Raw genomic sequence first — 12,378 nt, forward strand, 5'->3', positions numbered from 1 at the left:
AACTCAAGCATGTAGCTGCACATATAACGGCCCCTGTTAATGTAAAGGAAATTCCCGAGTATGGACCTGTTCGGGCTGTTATTTCCATTCTCACCCCTCTGATCTGTGGCCAATTGGGCCAAATGGAAAATGTTTGTCCAGAGTAGGCAGGAAGCTACCACCAGTAAAACCATGTTAAGTGGATTCTCAGTTTATTCTTCAGTGATGTTGGGCTAATAAGTACACCAGCCTACCGCTTCCTGATTCCGATTTTCTTCTCTACTAGATGTCTGAGACAAGTCTGACACCTACGTTGTCGGGATGGCCTCTGAGGAACGTTGGAAATCACTGTGTGAAATTTACAGTGCTTTCTAAGTGCTGATCTTATTATTATTATTTATTTATTTATGTTCTATTAGTTCGTAGAAGTCCCAGTGAAGACTGGGGCTCCTTTACAATAGTTGTGTTAACAAAACAGTTGGAGAACGTCCCTGCCCAAGCAAACTTACCATATTAAATACACATGAGAAGAAAAGTTGGAGAAAGAAAGAATTATTTCTCTCTTTTAGAGATTGGGCAACAGAGGTACGAGAGATAGTTGATTTGGCTCCTGAGCTTCCACCGGGAGTTTAGACAGATCTGGGATTGATCTCCTATTTCCTAAGACCCAGGCCACTGCCTTAACCACAAGACCATCTGCTCTTGCAATATACCAGTGCAACAGTTAAAATGAAGTTGGATCTCCATCTGGGGAAATTGTGTGTGTGAGAGCGAGAATGCGGTGGAGACCTTCCCCACTCTTTACGGACACAAGACAGAGCACTTTTACTGCTGTTGCCACTTGTGTATCCTGACCCAAGGCACTACTCCTGTAGATAATGATCTAAAGAATCTGCCTGAGTGAGGGAGGCAGCAGGAATCTACTGTGAGCGAGAACCACTTGCATGGAGAAAATGATGCTTCTGTTGTTTTTTCCTGTACAATGTGTCTCAGGTCAGATGGGTAAGTCTTGTAGACCAATTTCCTGATATTGTATAGTCCCACTGCATTGTTGTGAATATTGGGGATGGTTTTATGCTGGAAATAATGGAGCTTATTGTAGTGAATAGAACTGAGTGTCACTGCAGTTTATGTGAGGAATAGGTGTGTATTGAGTAGAATGAGTTAGTGAAGCTGGGGAAGTTCTTTAGAATCCATTTGCACAGGAACGTGCCACAGAAGTATTGTATTGTGCTGCTGTAACTGAGTCAATTGAGTCAACTGATTATTTGTTGTGTCCAGATAAACCAAGATGTGCTTTTCCTTCCATCATTCTAGCTGTACAATTTTTTCCCAACTCTCATGGATTATATCCCTGGGCCTCACCAGGAGTTACTTAAAAATTCAGAGGAGTTGAGAATCTTTGTTCTGGAGAGAGTGAAGATGCACAAAGAGTCTCTGGATCTTAGCTGCCCTCGAGACTTCATTGATGCTTTCCTCATCAAAATGGAACAGGTAAGCGAGGGCAGCAGCCCTTCCCTTTGCTGTGGAGTGGGTTATACCTATCATGGGTAGGTATCACTCTGTACAAGACCCAAAGGGAGACCTGGTCTCTGCCCCTGGAACTTACATTCTAAAAGCCAAGCCCTGCTCACCTCATTTGTGTGAATAGTGCCGGTGATGCCAGTGGGACTACACCAGTGAGTAAGACAAATAGGATTTGTCTCTAAGGGTATGTGCACACTGCAATGAAAGACCCACAGCACAGCCACGGCTGGCCTGAGTCAGCTGACTTGGGCTTGAAGGGCTCAGTCCACAGGATTATAAAATTGCAGTGCAAACATTGGTGCTTGGGCTGCAGCCCAGGTTCTGGGCCTCTTCCCTCTTTCTGGGCTTCAGAGCCTGGGCTCCAGCCTGAGCCCGTTTGTCTACATTGCAATATTATAGCCCCTCAACCTGATTCTCACGAGCCCTAGTCAGCTGATCCAGGCCAGCTGTGAATTTTTATTGCAGTGTAGACATTTTAAAAGGACGGAGCACCCAAACTAGGTCTCAAAAGCACATGGAAACAGGTAGATTTTTCTCTGTTTGTAATTTAGTCATTGAAAGAGTTTTTATTAAGTGAGTGGAGAGGAGAGGCACATTTACTGCTCTGTGTTAGCATCCGTGGAATTAGCAGGAGAAAGCAGTTTCAAATGGCTGCCTATGCCCACACCTATAGACTTAACCTACTGCCTGCTTTTTTGGAACCCCCTCCTGCTAATCTCATGTAATATTTTGCAACGACAGCCTATTACGAGTTCTGTCGGTGCACCCCTTGTTCAACAGGTAGCCAGGCATTTGTGTTTTCAGTGGATTTTCGCTTCCGTTGGAGCATCAGACTCAATCCATCTGGCTCCAAGATTAAAAATTGGTTAGAAACATTTGGTTTCGTTTCTAATTCAGGGTTATCAAGGCAATTAGTGCTGCCCAGACAAACAAAATAGGAAAGCAAAGGAATCAACAACAACAAGTTCAATGTTAACAGTTAGAAATACAGATGAAAACTAACTTGGTTACTGTAATGCTCCAGTTCTCCTCTTTACAAAAGACCACAGGTTTCCACAGGAATAGCCTAAAGTACTCTGCAGTGCTACTGCAATCTCCAGGGCTGTGGCCCATTTTTTGTAAGAATTTTTATAAAGATGCTGAGTGGGTCACAGAGCAGGTAGAATATGAGAGGGTTTGGGCCTGTATGAATCAATCCCACACTCTTACAGTCAACGATCAAAGAACTGTAAGAAGTCTCTCTACAGGAGCAACAGAATGACCAGTCAGAATTTAACGCTGAAAACTTGGTGAGAAGCACACTAGACTTATTCCTTGCTGGAACGGGGACAACCAGCACCACCCTGAGACATGGACTCCTGATTCTTCTGAAATACCCAGATATAGAAGGTACCATACAGACACACACACAANCCAGAGCAATTTAACCCAGGACATTTCTTGGATGAAAATGGTGCCTTTAGGAAGAGTGACTTCTTCATTCCTTTTTCTGCAGGTAAAAAAAGCCATGTTTGTTTCAGGTTCCAGACCATTCTCTCTTAGCTTTGTCTTGAGTATACAAAGAGTTCTCAAACTGTAGTCTGCAGAGCCTTTTTGGGCCATCCCTGAAGCAGAGCCTCTCACAACAGCGAAGCATCTGTTGGTCTCCAGTCTCTTTTTTAACTAATTCAACATGCACTACTCTCAACTCTGCCTGGCAACTTCACATCTTCCTTTGTCTGTCTGTGTCAGCCCACCGTGGACGAATTGTGATTGAATGTGCATGAAAAAGTAAAATTGAAGGGAGTAACATGCAACAGGGCAGAAGCCATCTGCATAGTCACCTGGAGAGAGATCAGTATGGGTTGCTTAGCTTCTGAACTTTACTCCAATCAGTGAAGATCCCTACACTCTGTTAATAAACCCTGTATGCTGTTCTCTTCCATTCTGCTACTCAGCATGCCTGCACCTCGCTATCTGTTAATTCTGCCTTCCACTCAAGAACCACTGTGTCATTCCTCCCTTAAACATATTACCTGGCTTGGGACCTGCATTAACTATTATCAAACCCCACATCTGCCCATCCGTCTCCACATATTAGTATTTAAAAAGCTACTTATTCTATGGAACGCAGCCTTTAAAATGATCTGTGAGTGGCTTCTTAAAGCCCCAAATAATCTAAAACTTGAATGCTGGGGACTAGACTAGATGACCTCTCAAGGTCCCTTCCGGTTCTATGATTCTATGAAATGCTTTTATACCTTCCTGAACTCTGAGAGATGGCCATTATCCTCCATGTGGTGGCCCTGAATCACTCTATGCATCTAAATTTTAATCTGGAGGTTTACTTCCATTGTAACAGTATTTAACATATTTTGAAAAGAAAGATCTCCTACATCTCCTTGATATTCCTTTTTTATTGCAGGGAAACGGATTTGTGTGGGAGAGGCTCTGGCTCGGATGGAGCTGTTTTTGCTACTGACAACGATTTTGCAGAATTTTACCTTGAAATCTCTCATTGACCCCAAAGACATTGATATAACTCCACTACCAAGTACAGTGGTAAATGCACCAAAACCATACCAGCTCTGTGTTTTGCCTCGATAAAGACCATGAAAAGTCAGCTCCGTGTCCTACACCAGTTGTGAATTTGATTGTCTATAATCCCAGACTCATTAGTACAGTGACAGAAATGAACTCACTGTCTCGAAACAGAAAGTTAAATAATCTGGCTTTTTAAGTAACTGTGATGTAACAAAATTAAGTGCAATACCAAAAAAATAACATAGGCATGTACAATAAGCCAGCAATGTTCTCAGATTGTCTCAGGTGTGAATCTGTTCCTGACATAAGCTGGGTATGTTTTCAGTTCATTTGTGGTGCAGTTGACAACAATGGAAACTACTTTTGACAGCCATAAATGCAGCTTTAGCTTGGCATGTGCTAGCTACTGTAGCAATACGCTGTAGGAGGCTGCAGGACTTTTTTATGCCCCCAACCTCATCTTGTCTTACAAATAAAATATGCTCTATTGAATACAGGCTGAAAAAGAATTGCATGGGAGACTATTTTATCCATCTCATTGGCAATCCACTGCCCTTTCCCCAATACTCTTCTTGTGAGGCAGAATTTAGGCCTGATTAGAGGTATGGAACAAGTCCGTATAAGGAGAGTTAATAAGATTGGGATTTTTCATCTTGGAAAAGAGACTAAGGGGAGATATGATAGAGTCTATAAAATCAACTGGTGTGAAAAAGTAAATAAGGAAGTGTTATTTATCCTTTGCATAACACAAGAACTAGGTCACCAAATGAAATTAATAGACAGCAGGTTTTAAAACAAACAAAAGGAAGTTATTTCTCCACACAACGCACAATCAAACTGCTGTGAACTCCTTGCCAGAGGATGTTTGTGAAGGCCAAGATTATAACAGAGGTAGAAAAAAGAACGAGAATAAATTCATGGAGGATAGGTGACGTCAAACCTGTTCTGTTTATTGTATTATATGCTGATTACCTGTTCTGTTTATTCCCTTTGGGGTAACCTGCATTGCCCACTGTTGGAAGATATGGATACTGGGCTAGATGGACCTTTGCTCTGACCCAGTATGGGCTGTTCTATGTTCAATGGGGACTACACTTGAGAATTTATTTAACGTCAGTAGGACTGCTGATGAGAATAAAGGCTGCAGAATTGGGCTTTTATTTTGTATCTTACTTTTTTTCACCCACCCTGAATTGTTTCTCATGTTGATTCTCTTCCCCACTTCGAGCCCTAAACTTAATTTTCCTTCTTTATCCAACAGTGCATCTGATGGTGATAAGCAAGTCTAACAATGCTTTAATCACCTTAGTAAAGAAGTTTCTGTTGATCTGCTGCACAGCGTCCAGCTGCTCTTCCCAACTCTGCAAGGCTTTTACCCCTGATTCTAATAAGTCCAGTCATTCCACGATAGATTGGATTATGATAATGACCATTCACATCATCAAAACACATATTCAAGCTCCTCTTATATGACATGCTTCCAAATGATCAGCAAAACTAGTGCGGAATTCTGGCTTTCTTCTCTTGTGCACCCCACTGAACGGGGCTGTGGCAGCTCAAGTTGAGCAGATGAACTGAAGTCAAAGAGAACGTAGCTTAATTTAACTACCACAGCGTTAATCCCATCGACTATCCATATTACTATTGCGCTGATTTCTTCCTGCACATCAGAAACACTCTGAATTTATAATTGAGTGGAAAGCCCCCCCACCAGGCTCACAAACATATATTAAGTTTAATGTTATAAACGTGGATTCTTTAAAGATTATCTTCAAATATTAACCCCTCTGAATATTAAACTAATTCTGCGCGGGGGGAGAAATTTACAAACAAACTGCCACCATCGCAACGATGGTGCCCTTGTTCCGTAGAGATGGGAATGAGCTGCCAACTTTTGGATCACAGACACATGACGTCAATCAATTCTCTGCGAGTTCTGATTCAGGGCCTTTGGCTTCAGCAACATTGTCAGAGACGGGGATAATTCACAAGGAGTTTGACTGAGCTGGTCAAGGGCAGGAGGCTGCAGTAACACCCCAGGAACGTAGCCCATGGGATGGAATTTTGAAGGTGAGCAAACTTGTTTTCTAACATTTCCCTCCTGCCCCCACCAGGTCAGAACTAAGGGAGATGGGGCGGGGGTAAGGGGAGAAGAGTGGGCTGTGCTGAGAGGCCTGAGGCAGAATTCATTGCTAGGACCAGGCAGGGCAGTATATGGGGTAGAGCGCTCCTGCAGGAAGGGTTCAAAACACTCATCCACAACAGTGATTGTGACAGACACACTCACCTGGGAGGGACGGGCGGAATTAAACTATCAATGGATAGGAAAAACAACCATTTCCCCAATATAAACTTTCAAAAAAAAAACTTAATAATTTTTAGGCCAGTTTAATTGTTTTTGAGTGTCTGACTCATAGACTTTAAGGCGTCAAAAGGGATCATTATGATCATCTAGTCTGACTTCTTGTACAATTCAGGCCACAGAATCTTCACCCACCCACTCCTGGAACAACCCCTAACCTATGTCGAGTTAATGAAGTCCTCAGATTGTGGTTTAAAGACCTGAAGTTGCAGAGAAATCCTCCAGCAAGTGACCCGTGCCCCACGCTGCAGAAGAAGGCGAAAAACCTCCAGGGCCTCTGCTAATCTTCCCTGGAGGAAAATTCCTTCCCAACCCCAAATATGCATGGTGTTTGATCTCTGAGATGGGGCAATGCTGCTATAAATAAGATGGCTACTGATGTCCTTTGAACCCCATTCTAAGAATGCTTGAAGATCGGGTGGAGGTAGAAGGAACTAGATGGTAGAAACCCATGCTAGGGAACTATAGACGAGCTTCTGCTTGGGGTGAGTCTGCTGAAGCAGCCACTGAACCAATGAGAAGCCAGGGCTGCACAGCCCACGAGGCACTTAGCTGCGCAGGGGAACAGCCTAATTTTAAAGACACAGAAAAACAGGATGGAGTGTCAGCTTCGAAGCTGGAAGAGAGTCAGAGTGACTCAGCGATCCCTGCTGAATTTCCCCTCTGTGGGTGGAAGTTTTTGCACCACTCTACAGAATTTGGCTGTCGGGGATCAGGCAGCTTCCAGCTCTGCATGTCCAGTTAGGACCAGAGGCGAAAGATCTGAAGCCAGGCCGCAGGAGGGTTTCCAGGCCAGACAGGCTGGCTGAGTCGAGAGAGAACCCTGCCCACCCAGCAGTGAAGAAGAAGTAAGGGGACTTTTGTTTAAGCTGGCCGCGTGCCACGGAGCTCCAACCTCTCCGTCTCAGGACATGATGCCACCCCAGCCGTGCTCCCTGCCTGGGAAAAGTGCCAGGGAGAAAAGGTGGGATGGAGGAGTCTGTGAGTGTGAAGGGTGGGGCCTATTTATAAATTGTTTATTACTTTTCAGTTAACCTGAATCTCGGCCTTCCCCAGATCCTTTTTCCTGTTTCCCCAGTAATACCCTCCTTACGTTCATGTGCTCTATTCCTGGTGGGTTCATCCCATCACTGGTTTTTGTGCTATTTACCTTATTGCTCCCTGTACTGGGCCATTACACGCCTTTGCCAGCTGTTAGGTGTGGTCGCTGAGCTTGTCAGGGACACCACCCCTGGCACAGTGCAAAGTCACTTTGAGAGGAAGCAAACAAGGGCAGTGGGAGCAGCAAGGGACCAGCAGCTAACGACGCCATCAGGCAGAGGGGGAGAAGCCACATCAGATATTTGGTAGAAAGCAAGGGAGGACGGAGCCAAAAGGGAGGGAGGAAGGTTACAGCCCTGTCTCAGGGGAGAACGGAGGCCACACGAAAATGGGGGTTCTGTTCTAGAGCCCTTACCCCTTAGTGGCCAGTTCCCTTGTCATTTGAGCACAGTACAGACTAACACACCTGGGAGGAAAGACTCCAAAATACAGGTAAGTTGGTTGGAGATACTCAGTGAGGAATCAAGGCCTTGTAGGCATGGGGGTAGCAGGTTAGTTGTGGTATATCTGGACTTGTAGTAAGGCTTTTGATACTGTCCTGCAATGACCTTCTTATCAAACAAACTAGGGAATGCAACCTAGATGCAACTACTATAAGGTAGGTGTAAAACGTGTTGGGAAAGCCACTTCCAGAGAGTAGTTATCAATGCGTTCACAGTCATGCTGTAAGCGACATAACGAGTTGGGTCGCCATGGGGATCAGTTCGGGGTCCAGTTTTCTGTTCAATATCTTCATCAATGATTTAGATAATGGCAATAGAAGCAGTGGCTGGGCAACCGGCAGCCCATGGGCCCCATGCATCCCAATCAGCGTGTAATCTGATTGGTGGGCCAAAAGACATTTTGCTGACCGTTGAGTGCCCCGCAGGCTGCTCCAATGGCCGCAGTTCACCATTCCTGGCCGATGTGGGAATCCTGACAGGAAGTCACTGGGCTTACGGGATTTACCCTCAGGGCCGGCTTTAGGCCGATTCGGCCAATTCCGGGGAATCGGGCCCGCGCCTAAGAGGGTCCCCGTGCCTTAGGCACCTTTTTAATTTTTTTTTTTTTTAAACTTACCCCGGTCCCCGGCTGCGGTCTGCTCCTCCATAGTCCCCCTCTCCTTTGAGTGAAGCGCCGGCGGGAGCGGGCGCGGCCCGCTCTCCCAGCTAGAGCTCCAGCCAGGGCGGCGGGGCTTGCTCGCGCCTCCGGCCGGGGCTCCAGCGGGAGAGGAGAGCGGAAGCGCAGGGCTTTGACCCGCCGCTCCGGCCAGGGCCAGAGGGTGCGGGCAAGAGCCGTGGGCTTGCCGCTCCAGCCCGGCTGGAGCGCGGCAAGCCCCGCGGCAAGCCCCGCTCCCGTCTGGAGCTCCGGCCAGAGCGCGGCAAGCCCCGCGACCCGGCTGGAGCTCTGGGCCCTTTAAATAGCCCCCTGAGCCCTGGGGCAGTGAGGGGCTCGGGGGGGGGCTATTTAAAGGCCCGGGGCTCCAGCTGCCTCTGCCACCCGGTCCTTCAAATAGCCGCCGGAGCCCCGCCTCCCCATGCATTCCCCAGCGCTCCCTGCGGCTATTTAAAAGGTCCCCGGGGTAGAAGGGGTTGGGGCTACTTTAAAGGGCTGGGGTTCCAGCTGCCTCTGCTGCACCCCGTGACCTGCCCACACCAGTCCGGCCCCCCCTGCCTGCAGCCAGCTCTGCACCCCAGCACAGCCAGCCCCTGCCAAACCCCTGTCCTGTCTCCAGCCAAGCCCTGCCAACACACCCCTGCCTGCCAAAGCCAGCCAGCCCCCCACCTGCTGCCTGCACCCCAGCCCTGTCTCCAGCCGCACCCCTGCCACACACCCCTGCAGCCCTGCCCAAAGCCAGCCAGCCCCCCACACACTGCTGCCCGCACCAGCCCTGCACACTCTGCCCAGCCCGCACCCCCTGCCCTGTCTCCAGTCAACCCTGCTGCACCCCACTGCCTGAAGCCAGCCAGTCCCGCACTCCTCTGTCTCCAGCCCTGCAAACCCCTGCTGCACCCCCCTGGCCCTGCCTGAAGCCAGCCCGCCCCACACCCCTTGTCTCCAACCAGCACCCCACATCCCTTGCCCTGCCTGCAGCCAGACCCTACCTCCAGTCAGCCCCTGCCCTGCCTCCAGCCAGCCCCATGTCCACTGCTGCCCTGCAGTTTCCAGGCATTAACCCTGCACACCTGCTTCAATGAGGGGGCAGGGAGCAGCTGGACCAACACATGTGCACACACCCCAGGGAGTGGCGGGGACCCACACATGTGAAACGGCGGTCATTAATAGCCAATCAACAGCATATATGATGCAATATATATATATAATTTTATTATTCATATAGTTATGGAAAGTAAATAATACATGAAAGAAATGAGAGGCTTTTTTTTCCACTTTTTTTTTAGTCATCCCTGCCAGGACCCTCACCGAAAATGTTTGAATTGGGCCCCCACACTTCTAAAGTCTGGCCCTGTTTACCCTGATGGGGCTGCATGCGGCCCCACCACTGTTGGCTTAGAGAGTACACTTATAAAGTTTGCAGATGATACCAAGCTGGGAGGGGTTGCAAGTGCTTTGGAGGATAGGATTAAAATTCAAAATGATCTGGACAAATTGAGAAATGGTCTGAAGTAAATAGGATGAAATTCAATAAGGACAAATGCAAAGTACTCCTTAGGAAGGAACAATCATTGCACACATACAAAATGGAAATGACTGCCTAGGAAGGAGTAATGGAAAGGATCTGGGGGGTCATAGTGGATCACAAGCTAAATATGAATCAACAGTGTAACACTGTTGCAAAAAAAGCAAACATCATTCTGGGATGTATTAGCAGGAGTGTTGTAAGCAAGACACAAGAAGTAATTCTTCTGCTCTACTCCTGCTGATTAGGCCTCAACTGGAGTATTGTGTCCAGTTCTGGGGCCACATTTCAGGAAAGATGTGGACAATTGGAGAAAGTCCAGAGAAGAGCAACAAAAATGATTAAAGGTCTAGAAAAACATGACCTATGAGGGAAGATTGAAAAAATGGGTTTGTTTAGTCTGGAGAAGAGAAGACTGAGAGGGGATGATAACAGTTTTTCAAGTACAATAAAAGGTTGTTACAAGGAGGAGGAGAAAAATGTTTTCTTAACCTCTGAGGATAGGACAAGAAGCAATGGCTTAAATGTTGGACATTAGGAAAAACTTCTCCTGTCAGAGTAGTTAAGCACTGGAATAAATTGCCTAGGGAGGTTGTTGGAATCCTCCATCACTGGAGACTTTTTAAGAGCAGATTTAGAGAAACATCTATCAGGGATTGGTTCCTAGATCCATGCTCAGTTCCTATCATGATTGCTGGGAGACTGGAATTAGATAACCTCCATAGAATATTGGGGTTTAGGCAAGGGACATCAAGGAGCGTTATCTACTCTAACCCCCAATCAGACTCCTTGCCCCAACAATCCCTAAATAGCCCCTTCAAGGATTGAAACTCACAACCCTGGGTTTTAGCAGGCAATACTCAAACCACTGTATATTTCTATTCCCTTCTACTCAAGGTCCCCTCTTGTTTTATGATGCTATTATACTAAAAAAGATGGAAATAAGCAAAAAGGATTCTTGACTTAGCCTGCAGCCTATGGATGCAGAGGCAAAAAAAGCTGGTGTAATTGTGGGCTCTGTGTCCAGAGACGACATGATAGTAGGGAGGTAAGTTAAGCAGAAGGAAACTCTAGATGGCGCTGTGAGCCTATGTATTATTGTTGAGTGCAGCTGTGCCCGCAATATGTTTAGATCACTGCCCACAATCAACCACCCGTTTCAATGATGGATGATATCAGCAACCACCCGTTTCAATGATGGATGATATCTGCGTATTCAGAGAAGAGAAAACTGGACACTAGAGGGCACCGTGAGCAAGGTGGATGCAGGTTGCTTCAGCTCCAAAGCAGCCCGCAGGGAATCTCCAAACTTTGTCCTCTATACCCCATCACCCAGCCTCAAGAAATATTGTCCCTGACTAGAGAACCCCCCATCCTGCCCTCTAGCTCTGCATCTTCCTCTCCAAATCTGAAAGCACAAAAAAAAAAAAAAAAAAATTAGAAGAGATCTGCCTCCCTCCCTGCTACAGACAAAATGGTGTGTGAACCTGATGGAGCACAACTGATGACTGTACTACAGCCAGTGGCCACAAATACTCTTCAAAGTAAATCTACAGTTTCCACCCTCCAGGCCATCATGACTGAGATTCAGAGTGCACGACAAACTCTGGCCACATCAATGGGTGAAGCAGAACCCAGAATTTCTTGAGTGGAAGATGATGTTAAAGAGAACAAATTATGGGTTATGAGGAACTGTAATGGTATCAAGAACGTGGAGACCAGGCCAATTGACCTAGAAATCCACTCATGACAATGTAATATCAGAGTTGTGGGTGTCCCTGAGGGAATAGAGAAACCCTCTGAATTTGTCCCTACACTGCTAGGTAAGTTGTTGGATCTGCCAGTAGATTTTTGTTTTGATATAGAACAGGCACACAGGCCTGTGCCCCCAAGCCAGCTCCAGGAGGTTGTCCAAGAGCACTGATTGTGAAGTTCATGAAGTTTGCTTCTAAGGAGCTTACATTACAGAAATCCAGAGGAAAAAAGGAGCTGCTATCAGGAGAACAAGCAATGAGAGTACTACCCTTTCACAATTATGCCCATGACGTGGTTGCAGTGAAGGCTGCTTTAACCCAGTGAACAACTGGCCAGAAAGGTGGACTTGAAATATTTTTTAAATACCCAGCAATGTTCCATGTTGAGAATGGCAAGAAGATAGTTCAGAGGTACGATGAGATAACTAGCTCAGTGGATATGGAAAGCGGTGGACGTGCTATATCTTGACTTTAGCAAAGCTTTTGATATGGTCTTCCACAGTGTTCTTGCC

The 12,378-nt window shown here is 46.5% G+C and overlaps 1 protein-coding gene across 1 annotated transcript in view; it reads left to right on the plus strand.

Moving 5' to 3' along the window:
- LOC116831254 (cytochrome P450 2H2-like) overlaps positions 1-12,378 on the plus strand; it is a 44,367-nt gene that overhangs the window by 13,275 nt on the left and 18,714 nt on the right. Inside the window, exons 4-5 of the mRNA XM_075073054.1 lie at positions 1,297-1,473; positions 7,300-7,355. Coding sequence (XP_074929155.1) covers positions 1,297-1,473; positions 7,300-7,355 — 233 coding nt within the window. The remainder of the gene's footprint in view (positions 1-1,296; positions 1,474-7,299; positions 7,356-12,378) is intronic.

Source organism: Chelonoidis abingdonii, chromosome 16 (genome assembly GCF_003597395.2).
Source record: "Chelonoidis abingdonii isolate Lonesome George chromosome 16, CheloAbing_2.0, whole genome shotgun sequence".
NCBI classification, from domain to species: domain Eukaryota; kingdom Metazoa; phylum Chordata; order Testudines; family Testudinidae; genus Chelonoidis; species Chelonoidis abingdonii.